This window comes from Daucus carota, chromosome 6 (assembly GCF_001625215.2).
Source record: "Daucus carota subsp. sativus chromosome 6, DH1 v3.0, whole genome shotgun sequence".
NCBI classification, from domain to species: domain Eukaryota; kingdom Viridiplantae; phylum Streptophyta; class Magnoliopsida; order Apiales; family Apiaceae; genus Daucus; species Daucus carota.
Window position 1 is genome coordinate 4,212,547 of NC_030386.2, and position 15,395 is coordinate 4,227,941.

At 34.7% G+C, this 15,395-nt stretch overlaps 3 protein-coding genes and 1 non-coding gene across 4 annotated transcripts; 3 read left to right on the top strand and 1 right to left on the bottom strand.

The window, feature by feature from the left end:
- Window positions 1-86: 86 nt before the first annotated feature.
- On the bottom strand, window positions 87-160 carry TRNAI-AAU (transfer RNA isoleucine (anticodon AAU)). The gene has a single exon. It is a non-coding gene; the product is annotated as a tRNA-Ile (tRNA).
- On the top strand, window positions 143-1,780 carry LOC108225527 (uncharacterized). Its single transcript, XM_017400416.2, has 3 exons — window positions 143-282; window positions 560-673; window positions 1,472-1,780. The coding sequence occupies exons 1-3, from the start codon at window positions 256-258 to the stop codon at window positions 1,598-1,600; spliced, it is 270 nt and encodes an 89-aa protein (XP_017255905.1). The 5' UTR covers window positions 143-255; the 3' UTR covers window positions 1,601-1,780.
- A 3,013-nt stretch (window positions 1,781-4,793) lies between these two features.
- Window positions 4,794-6,818, top strand: LOC108226586 (rac-like GTP-binding protein ARAC1). Its single transcript, XM_017401566.2, has 7 exons — window positions 4,794-4,934; window positions 5,339-5,426; window positions 5,512-5,621; window positions 5,784-5,847; window positions 6,416-6,480; window positions 6,577-6,642; window positions 6,717-6,818. Exons 1-7 carry the CDS (start codon window positions 4,836-4,838, stop codon window positions 6,816-6,818), a joined length of 594 nt encoding a protein of 197 aa, XP_017257055.1. The 5' UTR covers window positions 4,794-4,835.
- Window positions 6,819-11,895: 5,077 nt separating this feature from the next.
- On the top strand, window positions 11,896-14,628 carry LOC108193020 (pentatricopeptide repeat-containing protein At2g17670). Its single transcript, XM_017359584.2, has 2 exons — window positions 11,896-13,431; window positions 14,192-14,628. The coding sequence occupies exon 1, from the start codon at window positions 12,054-12,056 to the stop codon at window positions 13,416-13,418; it is 1,365 nt and encodes a 454-aa protein (XP_017215073.1). The 5' UTR covers window positions 11,896-12,053; the 3' UTR covers window positions 13,419-13,431; window positions 14,192-14,628.
- The last annotated feature ends 767 nt before the right edge of the window (window positions 14,629-15,395 follow it).

Consider the following 15,395-nt stretch of genomic DNA (forward strand, 5'->3'; position numbering starts at 1 on the left):
CATTTACATGGGCAAGAAAAGCTTTCTAGAGACTAGAGAGACATGAATCTGATATTTTTATTTATAAATGAAAAAAATAAAACAAATGGCCCATGCAGGTCTCGAACCTGCGACCTTCGCGTTATTAGCACGACGCTCTAACCAGCTGAGCTAATAGGCCAGATGTCAACCAAATGAAATAATTCTTACAACAACGACAACTAAATAAGGAATATAAACATATATTGGGGGAGGAAGTTAGGAAGGAGATGAAAAATGGAAGCAGCCAAGGAAGATTACGAGGTGAGAGCTTTTATATATAAAACAGATTAGCTTAAATTAAATTTTGATTAGGTTTAAATGTTGATTCTTTATATGATTTTGTTGTATGGAGTATAAAATTTGCATATGTTTAGTTATCGATTACCTAATTATTATTATATCCACTGCTGCAATTCATGATTTATTATCCGATTTCATATCTGTACGTCGTCGAATGTTGTAATTATATCCACTGCTGCAATTCGATTTGTTCCTAGCCACTTTTGTGGTCTTTAAATGCGATTAAAATGCTCTCTAGGTTGAAGCAAAGAAGCAAGCTGCCGCGGATGTTTTGTTCAATTATTCAACGTTTGCGATGACATGTATAGGAAATCAGGTTCGGCCTTGTGACCTGAGGATGCATCTAATGAAGGTAACTGATTTAATTTTATATGATTAACCTGTATGTTATAAATTTATCGATGATTAAATACTCGTAAAAATACTATTGTTGTGTTTGGCTGGGGAGAATGGAATGCAATGAGTAAACACTAGTGTTATCTGTAGGTTAGTTAGTATTACATGATCGATAATGACATTGTAAATTCTAGGCTAGGGGTGCAACTGAGTCAGCCTATTCATGTGCAGTTCGACCGGTATACTATTAGAATGTGATTCAGAAACAATCAAGCAGTAGAGCTTGTGCTACTTTATGACTTACGTGAACCTAATTGAGCTTTTATTTTTTGTTTTTTTAGATTATATATTACATATATGTAAAACTTATATGTATTTTGGTTATCTAATCGTACCAAACCTCAGTTGAGCCTATCACATTCTAGTTATTTTTTGAATTTTAGTCAAGCAGAGCTTTGGGCTTGGATTTATGTTTCGTTCAAACTCGGGCTAATTGTATTTTTTAGTAGAGCTCGAGCCGGGCTGTATTCGGGTTCGATTGCACCTTTAAGCATGAATAGCCATTGGCCTCTTTAACTTTTAATGAACGTCCTTGTGGATGTTTATGTCTCGATTGCACCTGCAAGTGTTAGAAGCCTTTGGCCCTTTTAGATTTTAATTAATTTCTTTTTGGGTATATTTTGCACTAACAAAAGCTAGCCTGTATACTAATGTTCAATCTTAGCACGAGTTTATGAGGGACCTAAGCTGAGAATTTATATTTTAAAGTTTTTAAAATGTTAAGTCTATATTTTCTCGTGTTAACATATTTCAGGAAATCTCTGGTATGCCAACCTCTCTCAAAGAGTCGTCACAAAAATCAGGATCCCCTGAACCAGGGACTGCATCAAGCTCAGGCATGCAGCTTGATAAAAATGAGAGTTTTAGAGCATTATTGGCTTGATATATGTAACATGTTATTTATCTATTACAATCAAAACCCTTGTAAGTCCACAACAAAATATTTTTATGTGAGCATGTTTATTTTGGTTTGTTGTTGCTCTGGAATGGATGTAATCTAATGATTTTGTAGGATTATAACTTTACTTATTTTTAGAGTAATTATAAATTTCCTTTAGTTGCATGTATTCCCATAAATCATATAATTCAGTACTTCAGTTTCAGTTTATAACAAATCCATATGGTATAAGTTTAAGGATTCGTCTAGTTTTGTGCCCATGAGCACATGCTAAGCACTAAATTTTACATGTTTGGGTCATTTTGATTGGTGTGGTTGTTGTTTATGCAGGAGGTCCACCATTATTAAGAAATAGAAGCCAATTAAGATGAGTCAAACTTATAAAATTTAGTGTTCAGCATGTGCTCATGCATGTGGCGTGTGCCCAGCACATGCTAAGAACTAAACTGAATGTATTTCATTAGTTTGTCCTAGCATTATATGTCTCCTAGGACTCATTATATGTCTCCTAGGAGTCGCGAAATATTGCAGCAAATCATAATTTACTAGCTAGAATCAATTGGACATAGGTTTCTCTCGAAATCATTATGGTATAATTCCTACAAATAAACTAAAAAATGTTTATGCCAGTTTAATATTCGTAATCCAATTAAGCATCAATTCACAAAGCTATGCATGGTCACAATATATGTTTATACCGTAACTATATTATAATCAAAAGATATAATCATGCATCATTCAAGTTTTGTGTCAGTTAATCATAACCCTCTCAGTATTATAATTAACTCAACAACCGACTAGAGTTGATTAGATAATAGCAAGTATTAACATGAAAAACACTTGAATGAATAAACCAAGAAATTGCATACAATATTCTTTAACAAAACACCAAGATCCTCATGCTAGGGTTCCATAAAAATCCCAACTTTATAAAATTAGTTCATATTGAAAATCTCAAAATCAACCAAAGATAAAGAGAACATATTTATGATAACAAGGGTTATGGAGAGAATTCTAAACAAAAAGATGAAGAAACAAATCCACTGAATTTCTTCAATGGCTGAAATCTCTTCCCTCTCGCTTTTTCTTTGTCTCTATGCTTGTGCCTCCTCTCTATCTCGTACCATGTATCTCTAATTAGGTCTGAATACTCATCCCTAATATATCTCCCAAAAAGTATTTTTAATGAATTAATGAAAATACAAGGAGATTTCCGAATCTGAATAGAATTTCAAAGAGGAAATTCGCAGCTGACTTTTGGACTCTGATTCTGGGCTGATTCGACTGGGATAAAAATGCAAAACCACCTATGAATTAAAGGCCTTATTCAAAGTTTCGCGTGGGCTCTTGAATCACCTGATTTGGACTTCTAGAACCCTAGATACGACCCAAACAGTGAATGTTGCGCAGCTAACTTCAAAATCTGAATTTTATTCGAATTAATCACCAATCCTTGCTATTTAAACTCAAATCCATATCTAATTAGAATTCCTTGCATCCTACAATAAAACATTAATATTTACTAAATAAAAATCTAATTAAGTACAAAATAACTAAAATACGGGGACAATATTAAGATAAAATGCACGCTTATCATGTCCAAATAGTATTAGCACTTGTAAGATTTAATATTATCTGCTTGCTTGTTGTAGGCATTGTTAGAGATCGTGATATTCTTTAGGATACTCTCTCTATTTAAATATTCAATAAGATTAGGGGATGGATTGATTAAGTTTGTGTAGATATCTTTAGGCTCACTGGCCTGCTCAACCGATTCATCGCCTTAACTAGTGCATAATAGGAAGGAACATTTCTTAGTTGATCAGCTTTGTTACCATGTTTACATTTAACTTAAATTTCATAACTTGATTCCGTTTGCAGACAACAGAAACTATTTGTCACAACGAAGAGTGCCGATTACAACTTTATTCTGATTACCATATTCTTTTGAATATCTTTGCAGTTATTTTATGCTCAAGTTGGTTTTTCGGTTATGGCTGTTGATATGTCATTCTTTCTTTGTTGGATTGACAAATCAGTTGTGGAACGAGCAAACAAGATCATAAAGCAGGCTACCCACACTTGTCCTCCTGAAAATGTTACTATGGAGCAACTCTGCCGTGGCGGTGAGAATTAAATTGAAAATTATTTTTATATGATGACCTGTGAATATAATTGGTAGTTTCTGATCAAGGACATGTTTCTTAATTACTTACTTTTAATGACAGGTTGATAAGAAAAGTGGAAGATGGTTTCTTAAGACTGATTCGGTCCATTAGATGGCTGTGTTTTTATGGGGAATTATGACAACAAAGTACTTGATAGAACACTTCAAGCATTTTGCAAGTCTTGAAACCGACTCCAAACTATGTAGTCCGCTTATTTTTCTATTATTAATATTGAAAATTTGTACATGTGTATAAATTATACTTGTATATGATATATAATCAGAAATGGATTTAGTTTGGTAAAGCCTCTGAATGTTCTTTAATAAAAAGTTGATGAATTGTCAACCATGCTTAATTCTCTCTCAATAAAACTGGTTTTCATTACTTTCGTATGATGTACTTGCACATTTTTTGTTATACTTCTCTATATGTCCAACAAAAGAAATTGACAAGTGTAATGATGTGAAAAAAATAGAAAAAATTATGGGAAAAGTGTTTATTACACACGGACGGTTTATCAAAGGCAAGGAGTTGATGATGAATGTGGTAATAAAATTTTAGTAAGAGAGTTATAGTGAAGGTATCAAGTAATCAAATGATGGTTGGCGAGACGATGAGAGGCTTAAAAGTGGGGAGCAAAAAATTGAGAGAAATGATGCAAGTAATGGTCATCAGATGAGATTGATTCAACTACTTTCCCGGGCTAAAAAACTGGCGGATGTATTTTTACCTCTCTCTACCAACTAACTTAACCAAACTCACTCAATTACTTACATTCATTTTTTCTCTACAAACAACGCACACACTTATTTTATCCTACATCTCCAATAACTTAACTTGTTTTTTTCATGACCAGATTTCTTCATTCTTATAGTTCTTCGTTTCGCTATGTGTGTAGTCCCCTCTCGTGCATGTCAAGAATTAATCTGTGAAAGGTTAATTCATTGATTTCGTATATCAAAATCGGGTCTTCTCGAGAAGATCTTAGGGAGGAGGCTTTATTTTTTTTTTCTTGTTATTCTTTGGCAAGAAATTAAATAAGGGAATCAGGGATGAGCGCATCTCGATTCATTAAATGTGTTACGGTTGGTGATGGGGCAGTTGGCAAAACATGCTTGTTGATTTCGTATACCAGCAATTCCTTCCCCACGGTTAGTCCCACCTCCTCAATCCAATATATTGTCATATGTATGTTCTCATGTTATGTGGTTGTTCATTTCTGTATTGCATTATGTGAATTTGTTGTTCTGTACCATCCTTGAGTAAAATTTCTCACCGCTTATTTTCGTACACATGTCCCTGGCCACTTTATAAAGCATGCCTTCTTCATAAGCTGATTGCAGTCCTTCATTTGTTTTTAGCTTTTCTGTCCATCTTGATTCCTTTGAACTAAATTGTCTATCCATTTTTTCTTTCAAATGTATTATATGAAGATGGTTGTTAAATACATCATAGTCCGTAAGAGTTGGTTTCTTCAAAAAAATTCACAATTATTTTTCTTGTTTATTGCTGCCTACGTGACATTTTTGCTGCACTACTATTTATTGTAAACCAGGATTATGTGCCGACAGTGTTTGATAATTTTAGTGCAAATGTGGTTGTCAATGGGGCCACTGTTAATCTTGGCTTGTGGGACACTGCTGGTAATGTTTCCGGTCTTTATCTTATGCGAATTAGTCACAAATTAATAAATGGTGTAGTGTGCTTGAAATTATTATGTGTGAACAGGACAGGAGGATTACAATAGGTTAAGACCTTTGAGTTATCGTGGCGCAGATGTGTTCATTTTGGCATTCTCCCTCATTAGCAAGGCTAGCTATGAAAATGTTTCTAAGAAGGTAACGCTTCGTGTAGTTAATACATGGATGATATATATACATGTTAAGTTTCTACGATTAGTTCTCTTTGTTTTTGTTTTTTTTGAGTTGTAGCATTTCTTGATAGCTCCTTATTATGAGTATCGAATTTTTTCTTGTAACTTATTTCTGCTATCATTCCAGTGGATTCCTGAATTGAAACATTATGCTCCTGGCGTCCCCATAGTTCTTGTTGGAACAAAGCTTGGTGAGTTTTTCCCACTCTTTCGTTTATTCTATCGGTTATAGATTTGTAATGCCTAGCGTACGAGGTGCTCTTAGGATTATTACTGTAGATTGCATCGTGCATCACTAAAAATACTTTCTTCCTACTAAATGTGCAGTTCCACAAGATCATAGAAGTCATACTAGATCATGTCAACTATCTATATTAAGTAACATGTTAAAGATCATGGCATGTTTGGGAACTTGGCATTCATTTGAAATTATGGATTTGGACTAGTTGCATGTTTGGATAACCTTATAATTTGAATTTGATTGTGATTAACTTCCAAGCATAAATTTGAGAAATTGAAATGGCAATTTATCCATTATTTGAAATGAATTTCATGTTCCTCAGACAATCTATTTTGGTAACATCAATTTTTATTCACTTATAGTATGAGTCTAACAAGTTATAGTTTCAAGGCACTCGATATAGCATCTCTATATGTGTGTTTAGTGCCCTGTTTTCAAAGTTTTTTTTTTAAATTTAATATTATGTTCATTTGTTATCATTAAACTTTAATTATATACAAATATCACTGGTTTTACAGATCTTCGGGATGATAAACAATTCTTTGTCGACCATCCTGGATCAGTACCCATCACTACAGCCCAAGTGAGAATTCAAGTTGATATTTTTCTAGAGTGGGACCACTTTAATGATTTGTTTTGCATATTCTCATCTCATTGTGGTTGTTTGATTGACTTGAAGGGAGAAGAGTTAATGAAGTCGATAGGAGCACCTTCGTACATCGAATGTAGTTCAAAAACACAGGAGGTAATAAGAACAAAATGTCATTTTATACATAATAATATGGAATAGCATGTAAGAAAGTTTATTTATTGTTGTAGAATGTGAAGGGAGTTTTTGATGCTGCAATCAAAGTTGTGCTACAACCTCCCAAGGCAAAGAAAAAGAAGGGAAAGGCTCAGAAAGCTTGCGCCATACTGTGATATGTGTAAGATTTGAAATATGTTTGCTCCTTCCTTCAGGTTGCTTTTAGAAATCTTGTCCTTTGTCTCAAAGGAATATAGAAGGTTGAATGGTGCTTCTCAGCTTGAAGTGAAAGTGATCAACACAAAAAATATGTCAGTTTTACTCGAATGTGAATTGATCTGACCTTATAATTATTTTAGTAATGCTAACTAGTAATTTAAATTCTTAGTCTGTCCGTATGAATATGTTTCAAGTATCACCTCACCGAAGATCCAAATAGGACAAATCATTTCTTTCTTGCATTCTATTACATTATCTCAACTGAACAGTTGAAGATATTTTAATATACTATAAAGTGAAGCTGGTGAAGATTTTTTTTTGTTGTTGTTGCTTTAGTGTATTGTTGTTGATGTGTTTGCCTTCCATTTTTATTTGTTCTTATCGATGTCTATTCTCAGCATTTCATTCAAAGAGAATGACTAGTTGAATATCAATTAAGTTATTAAACTAGTGGGTTAAATATCGCAACTCACTAAAATGATCTTTATGTATCAAATAACTCATCTATCTCAAAATGGACTCATTTAACTCACTCAATACACATAAAATCTCATTCCGTTAGAATAAGTTAACGACGTAAGCCCAATCTACTTATTCTTTGGCAGATACATGTTGTATCTGACTTGTTACATTTTACATTAAATATGTACATTGAAATGGCCTTATAAATCAAATAGCTCACCTCATTTAAAAAAGAAAAACATCAATATGAGATATTAATTTAATGATAGAAGAAAACTTATCGGGATGGACTATAAATCATGCATGCCTTGTAACTAGACCAGGAAAGAAGTAATCATGCAGACTAGACACTTACTGTATCTAGAAAAGCTATATTCAAAAATTTTGCAAGTACTTCGAAAAATTTGTGGAGTTTCGAAAATGTATTGGAAGCATAAAAATGAACAAGACTGCACTAATGTAAATGTGACACTGTAGTGTAGAATCTGTAAGGTGCATAAATTGTTACAATTTTATACCTTACACAACCCAAATGTTATAAAAGTTGATTGTAAAACAGGCTCTTATTAATATTTTCTTTTCTTGTTTAGCGGAATCTCCAAATCGTTTATTCAGGCAATTGAAAGCAAACACTGGAAATGATTTATCAGCATTCTCCACACCCTACTTGTCATCCTATCATTCACTATCATCTTCAAAGTTCTTTATAATTTCACCTTTAAAAATTATCTTCCTGGCTTAAAAATACTTGTAATTTATAATCACACAAATGTTATTATTTACTAAATATGAAAACAAGAATACGAACAGTTAACAATTGACAGAATAAGACTTTATGTGTATTGAGTGATAGGGGTGTAAATGAGTCGAGCCGAGCCGAACTCTAGAGTGCTCGTGCATCGTTTGTTAAAAATTTAGCGAACTCGAACTCGAGCTCGAGCTTGGATCGAGCCAAAAATATTGTTTGAGTATCGACTCATTAAGAGATAATTATGTTCACGAACGGCTCGCGAACCGCTCACGAGCATGTCTCATGAGCTGTCTCACGAGCTTTTGCTCACGAACCGCTCATTAACTTACGCTCACAAACATGTTTCACAAATTTTTGCTCACCAACCGCTCATTAATTTTGTTCACGAGTTTGTTTCATAAACTTTGCTAACAACCTAGCTTATGCTTATAAATTTATTTATGAACTTGTTTGTTATTTAATTTAATTAAAATTCTAACAGTATTTTAATTTATGCTCTAAGGAATCATAGAATCATAATAAATCATCCATTAATAAAACTCCCACATTTACGAGCCATGTTCATGAGCCAGGTTCACGAATCATGTTCACGAACTCATGATTCGAACTTGTTCGCGAACTATCGAGTCGAACTCTATTGTGCTCAAGTTCAGCTCGTTTATAAAACGAACCTTAAAATTGTGCTCAAGATCGGCTCGTTTATGAATCGAATCGAGATCGACCCGAGCTTTTTTCGAACCGAACACTGAGCGGTTATCGAGCGTATCAACTCATTTACAGCCCTATTGAGTGAGTTAAATGAGTTCATTTTGAGATAGGTGATAGGTGATTTATTTGATACATAAAGGTCAATTTAATGAGTTGCTCAATATTTAACCCTTAAACTAGTAAGATATAACGAGGAGGATGAGGAAGAACTCAAGAATTTGGATTCCTCGATTGGTTTTGATAAATTCACCATTTTTATGATATTTATTTTTTAACTTGCTAAAGTTATGTATTACATAGGTAGAGTTTACTTTCATAAATTATATCAAACTACAAAATCTGACCAATTACAATATTGTTTAATTTCTTTTTTTTTAACGAAAATATATCATTTAATTGAAATATGACTCCAGAGCTTGGACAATAAAATCTCACTATCAAAAAGGAAAAATGCATTGCAAACATATTTCAGAAAAATACGGTTAACGAGGTCAACTAAGACGTTCATATGTGCATCCGTCTGTAAAATATCATTGATGACTCGCATCACAGACCAACAAATAATAAACTGATGAATCACATTTTTGCTTTCTGTCTAGTTAATTCATATATCACGGACCAACAAATAATAAACTAACAAAAATAAAATAATTTAATATTCGACATTAATTACAACACTTGATTATCTTTTTCATGTCCAATATAAGTTATGAATATATTAATCTAACAATACTAGATAAATATGAGAAAATGACTTATTTATTGTATTTTTCGAACTCTCATGTCCAGATTATTACTCCCTCCGTCCCCTGAGTTGTATACATTGGGGGACGGGGACGCGGCACGGACTTTAATGCTCCTGTAAAGTGTAGTTGTGGAATTTATTTTTAAAATTTTCTTTTTCTGAATTAAAGTTTGGATGTTATATTTTTATTCAAAAAAAGAAAATCTCAAAAATAAGTTACGGAACTAGGTTTTATAAGAGCATTGAAATGCGTGTCGAGCAGTTAAAAAGAAACGTATACAATTAAATGGGACAGAGGGAGTACTTATTAGGAACCGAGCCTTACATGACCACTTGTATTCGCAATTAACAAATGCTATGTATTTCTAGTTATTTACTCATATTAATTCATTGCTTTGTTTTTTTTATCACCACCTCGAGCCTTTCTACCTTCTAAAAAATAAATGTACCCCAGTAAGTACTCAGGAACGGAGGGACATTGGGAATAGTGAGTGTATTTGTGTCCAGCATCTCTTATAGCGTTTATTAATTTCTATTATACATATTCTAACAACTACAACATCGTCCCCATGGTTAATACATGAGTTTGTTATTAAGGTAGTCCAGATTCGACTCTTGCAACCGGGGTGTAGTCATAATATAATAGGGTTGACCTGTAAATGTTACCAAAAAATGTTGCCCCCTCATTGTCGAAAACCTGGCTCCGTTCCTGCCAGCAACCCCAACCCCAACCTCATATATGCACCCGATGTTTAATATCTCTCTCTCGTTTATTTTTCTTCACTGCCAACCTCTACTCTTTATTGTCCATTAACCTCTCACAAACTTGACCTTTCAAATTTCAAAACTAGATGTAAGTCAATTTATTTCGACGCTTTTGTCTATTCACAACTTCAAATCTATCTCACAACCCAGAAATTGAAAAACGGGAGATGTCATGGATGTAGGTAATGCAAACGGTATATAACGGATGGAGAACCATGACATTTTACAAAACTAGATGTAAGTCAATTTATTTGGAGTATGCAAACGGTATATAACGGATGGACAACCATGACATTTTACACTCGCGAGGTTTAAAAAGGCATTAAACATTGAGGGTTAAAATGAATATCTCATGTATTCTTCAGGGGTTAAAAGGAATATCATGTATTCTTTAGGGGTTAAAATGAACAATCAAACTTTATCTTCAATAGTAATTATCAAGTTTACCCTTCAATATATACTGTTTTTTTGGCTTTATACCGGTATGAGGGCTAATCGGAACAATATCAGTGACTTGGAGGGTTGAATCAGCGAAGTTAAAACATTGAGGTCGCATCGATACACACCCCCAAACATTGAGGGTTAAAAAGGCATTAAGCCTTAAAAAAAATTCAAAATTTAGACTGAACAAAAATAAGAATAGAAACACAAATCTTATATATACCACAACAGTCTTGCGTTACGGCCACAGTTTGCCAGTGACCGACATCTTATTCTTATTCTTTTGCCACACTTTCTCAGTGACCGAATCTAAAGTCAATAGTCACTCACCCTTAATCTGTATCTAAAATTGCACACTTGTGTGCATATTAATGGTATCCAAACCTAGTTCCGAAACTATAGCGTGCATTATGAATGGGTTCGAAACGATGAGACTGGATCTTCAAAATTTCTCATGTCTTATATCTTGTAAATTTCGAAACAAAATTCTTTTACAAAATACCAAATTTGCAAGACTCCAAATATTTTTTTCAAAAAAAAGGAAGTTTAAAAGTACTTACCTTACTGACGCAAGCTCAATAGTTTACATCATCCTAGATCATATATCCAATCCTTAACCAAAATCATATCATCTAAAACTCCAAAAGCCTCCATGATTTAAATCTGTCCTGACCAATACTCGACTATTTGAACTAATAAACGATGTTTTTCGGAAAAATTCAAAACACGAAAGTTATAGGTTGTAGAGAATGAAGAAATCTTTCCGAAAAGTTATGACTTATCAAATACAGACTCATAATAAATCTAGAATTAAATAAAACATCTCCTACTAAAAATTCAAAATGAAAAACAAGATCTGAATATGTTTTGTAATTTTGAGAATATTTCAAAATTGAGAAAACGTTGTGAACAAAACTTGTAGTCAATTGAAAGACCTTGCTGAAATATCAAGAATCATCAAATTTCAATAAAAATTGAATTTGTTATGACTTTTACAAGACAACTGATTTGTGTATGAAAATCTTTACAAATTTTTATAAAAAAAATTAGAGGATAATTAGACGGCTCACACAAGATTATAAAATAACGAGGGAACCAATGAATCAAATTAAAACTTACAAGTGGTTAAAATATTTGGGAAATACGTGAAATTCCTGAAACAAACAAAAGGTATGAATGAGTTGCTTCTAACTTAGAGGGGTTTAAGCCGTGCACAAACACCTACTAAACCCTAGGCTAATTGGGGGTGAAAAAGTGAGTGACAGGTGAGAAGAATCAAGGAATGAAAGATTGATAATACACAGACGACGACGACGAGGAATGGGGAAGATAACAGCTGCAGCGAGGGGAGCTCAACTCCCAGCTCTCTCCAATCTCGTCAGAAACCAAAGACAAACACCACCTGCTGCTGCTGCTGCTGCTAAACCGGAGGAGGATGAGAAGAAGAAGATATGGAATTCGATGATTCGATTCCCAACCCCCAATCTCTCCGACGCCAAATCCATCTTCAATTCCCTCATTTCCAACCCTAACCCTAACCCCTCTCTCCTCACCCCCAAATTCTTCAACTCCATTCTCCACTCCTTCGCCTCAATCTCCACTCTCGACGACTCTCACGCCTTCCTCAATCACATGCTCAAAGCCTCCCCTTCTTTCACCCCTGACCGTTCCACTTACCACATCCTCCTCTCCCACTCCCCCTCCTCGCTCCCCTCCGTCCGCAAGTCCCTCAATCTCATGCTCTCCCACGGCGCCTTTATCCCCGATAAGGTCACCACTGATATTGCTGTTCGCGCACTTTGCTCCTCTTCTCTCATTGAAGAAGCCGTTGAGCTCGTCAAGGAACTTTCCCTCAAGCACTCTGCTCCCGATACGTATACTTACAATTTCCTCGTCAAGCACTTGTGTAGACACAGGTCGTTGACCATGCTCAATTCTTTTATTAACGATATGAGGGATTCTTTTGGTGTTAAGCCTGATTTGGTCACTTATACGATCATGATTGATAATGTCTGCAACACGAAGAATCTTAGAGAGGCGACCCGTTTATTGGGGGTTTTGAGTGAACAGGGTTTTAAGCCTGATTGCTATGTTTACAACACTGTTATGAAGGGATATTGTATGCTCAGCCAGGGCGGTGAGGTCCTCAGGGTTTATAACAAGATGCTGGAAGAGGGCGTTAAGCCTGACCTTGTTACCTTTAATACATTGATATATGGACTGTCTAAGTCCGGGAGGGTTAGAGATGCTAAAAAGTTTTTGAGTGTAATGACGGAAGCGGGTCATATGCCTGATGCAGTTACTTACACCTCTTTGATGAATGGGATGTGCAGGGAGGGGAATGCATTGGGAGCTTTGAATTTGTTAGTGGAGATGGAGCGCAAGGGCTGTACTCCAAATTCATGCACTTACAACACATTGCTTCATGGCTTGTGTAAGGCCAGACTGCTAGACAAGGGTGTTGAATTATTCAGAGTGATGAAAGCTGCTGAAATGAAGCTTGAAACGGGTTCTTATGGAACTTTTGTCAGGTCACTTTGTAGGAAAGGAATGGTTGCCGAGGCATATCAAGTGTTTGATTACGCGGTGGAGAGTAAGAGTCTTACGGATGTCTCTGCTTATGCGACACTGGAGGCTACTCTAAAATGGCTAGCGAAAGCTAAAGAGCAAGGCCTCGCAGTTTAATTATTGGATATTGGTATTCTTTTCATTTCTCATTATCAATTAATTAAGCATCCTTTTATTAAAAAAGACATTTTGTGTTATATTATATGGCAGATATCTTTATACATGTGGTCTTGAAACCAGTCAGATCTAACTTATTATTCAGTTTGTGTACTTCTAGATTTTCATTAGTTTGTGCTCTTCTGTCAAGTGTTGCTAATGGCGTTAGATTGAAATGAAAATAGACGGAGTTTAAGTTGCAGTTCGTGTATCTGCACTTTGGACTAAGTTGCATTTCGTATATCTGCACTTTGGACTTTACAACACTTGCAATACGGTACTTACAATCCTGCTATCGTCTATTTGAATTTTAACTTGACGCTGGTAAAAACATTTGATGGAAGTACAAGAACTGAGAGGAATCCTAAAGAGCAGTATTGTAACTGTATTTTTGAAAGTTAGTATTGCAAGTGTTGTAAACTCAAAATATAAGTACACAAATGCGCTTTTCTCTATTATAAGTAGTAGAACTCTATAATAATTTTGAGATTAAGTTTCACTTTGGTGGCTTGTACTATAATTTTTCTGCACATTAATAGCCGACATTGGAAAGTCAGCATTTGTGTGACTGAAGGAATGATTTTTAAGCGATTGAAGGGTTTCACTCTCTCTGTTATAAACTGTCTAACAGACGTTTGGTTTGATTGAACTAAACCACAATTTGAAGGTTAAAGCTCTCATTTTAACAAGCTAACATATATAAGCGTATATTTACACTTCATTTCTTCACCCAGATGCAGTTATTTGCTAGCATCGCGATTACCAAGATCAGCTGCAGCTCTGGCTGCTCAGCTTAAAGCATCTGACATCCAAAGAGCTCCCTCAAAAATGTAACTGCTGTTCATCACAGTGTTGGTTGCTGCTGCTGCACTTTAAGAGATCAATTTGCTCCATATTTCTGGACTTTTATAAAGGCCTAGGTGGTTTGGCATGAAAGTTCCTGAACTAGAGAAATCCAGTGTCCTGTGGTTTATTGAAGATACGAAAAAATTCTAAAGATATTTCTGACTCATATTTTTAATCCTTTTATAAATGTTATGCCTGATGGAGAGTGTTCAATATCCGATAAAAAGAGCACTGAAACAACCTCAGACATCAAAACTTCTGGATCTGATCATCCATGAGAATTTACTTGGTTCCATTACAATACAGTTTTTATGAGTTGAGTTGCTTTTGCAGACTTATGTAGGCATGTGGCTGACATGTTCATCCAAACATGAGAGAAAATTTGAAGTAAATCGTTGCTTTAACACAACACTGGATAAAAGACGAGTCACGTTTCCATCATCTGAGAGGAATATAAGTAGCCGAGCGAGATTGGTTTGTAGCATAAATTTTTCTGCAAAATGTTGCGAGTTTGAATCCTGAAACACATATAGTTATTATTAATTTTTAGATTCTTTTTCTGCATTTTAAGACACTAGAGAAAACAAATTATCACCTCTCAGATCAGGAATTTTTGGTCGTGCAACTTGAGACTATCTGAAACACATATAGTTATCATTAATTTTTAGATTCTTTTCTGCATTTTAAGACACTAGAGAAAATAAATTATCACCTCTCAGATCAGGAATTTTTGGTCGTGCAACTTGAGACTATTCGATATGCATATCTAAGGTTTCGAAAGCATCCTAGTAACCTAGTCATCCAAATAAATATTGCAACTGTATAAACCCTTAAACCTCAGTTACCAGGGACTATCTATTACACTCTTAGATTAATGTGATAGTGAAAAACTGTATCACCGCAAGTCTGGTTGGAAGTAAACATAAAACATCGCAACCATCTGCTGGTACTCAGCGAGACTCCATAAAGTGCATAGAAATGCACCATTTGAATGTTATGCATTCGATCAGATATTTCTTTACTTTCATTTTCTATAAAATCTCTGTTCAACATTTTAAAAAGAGATAGTACTGGACTGCTAGGGAGGTGAGG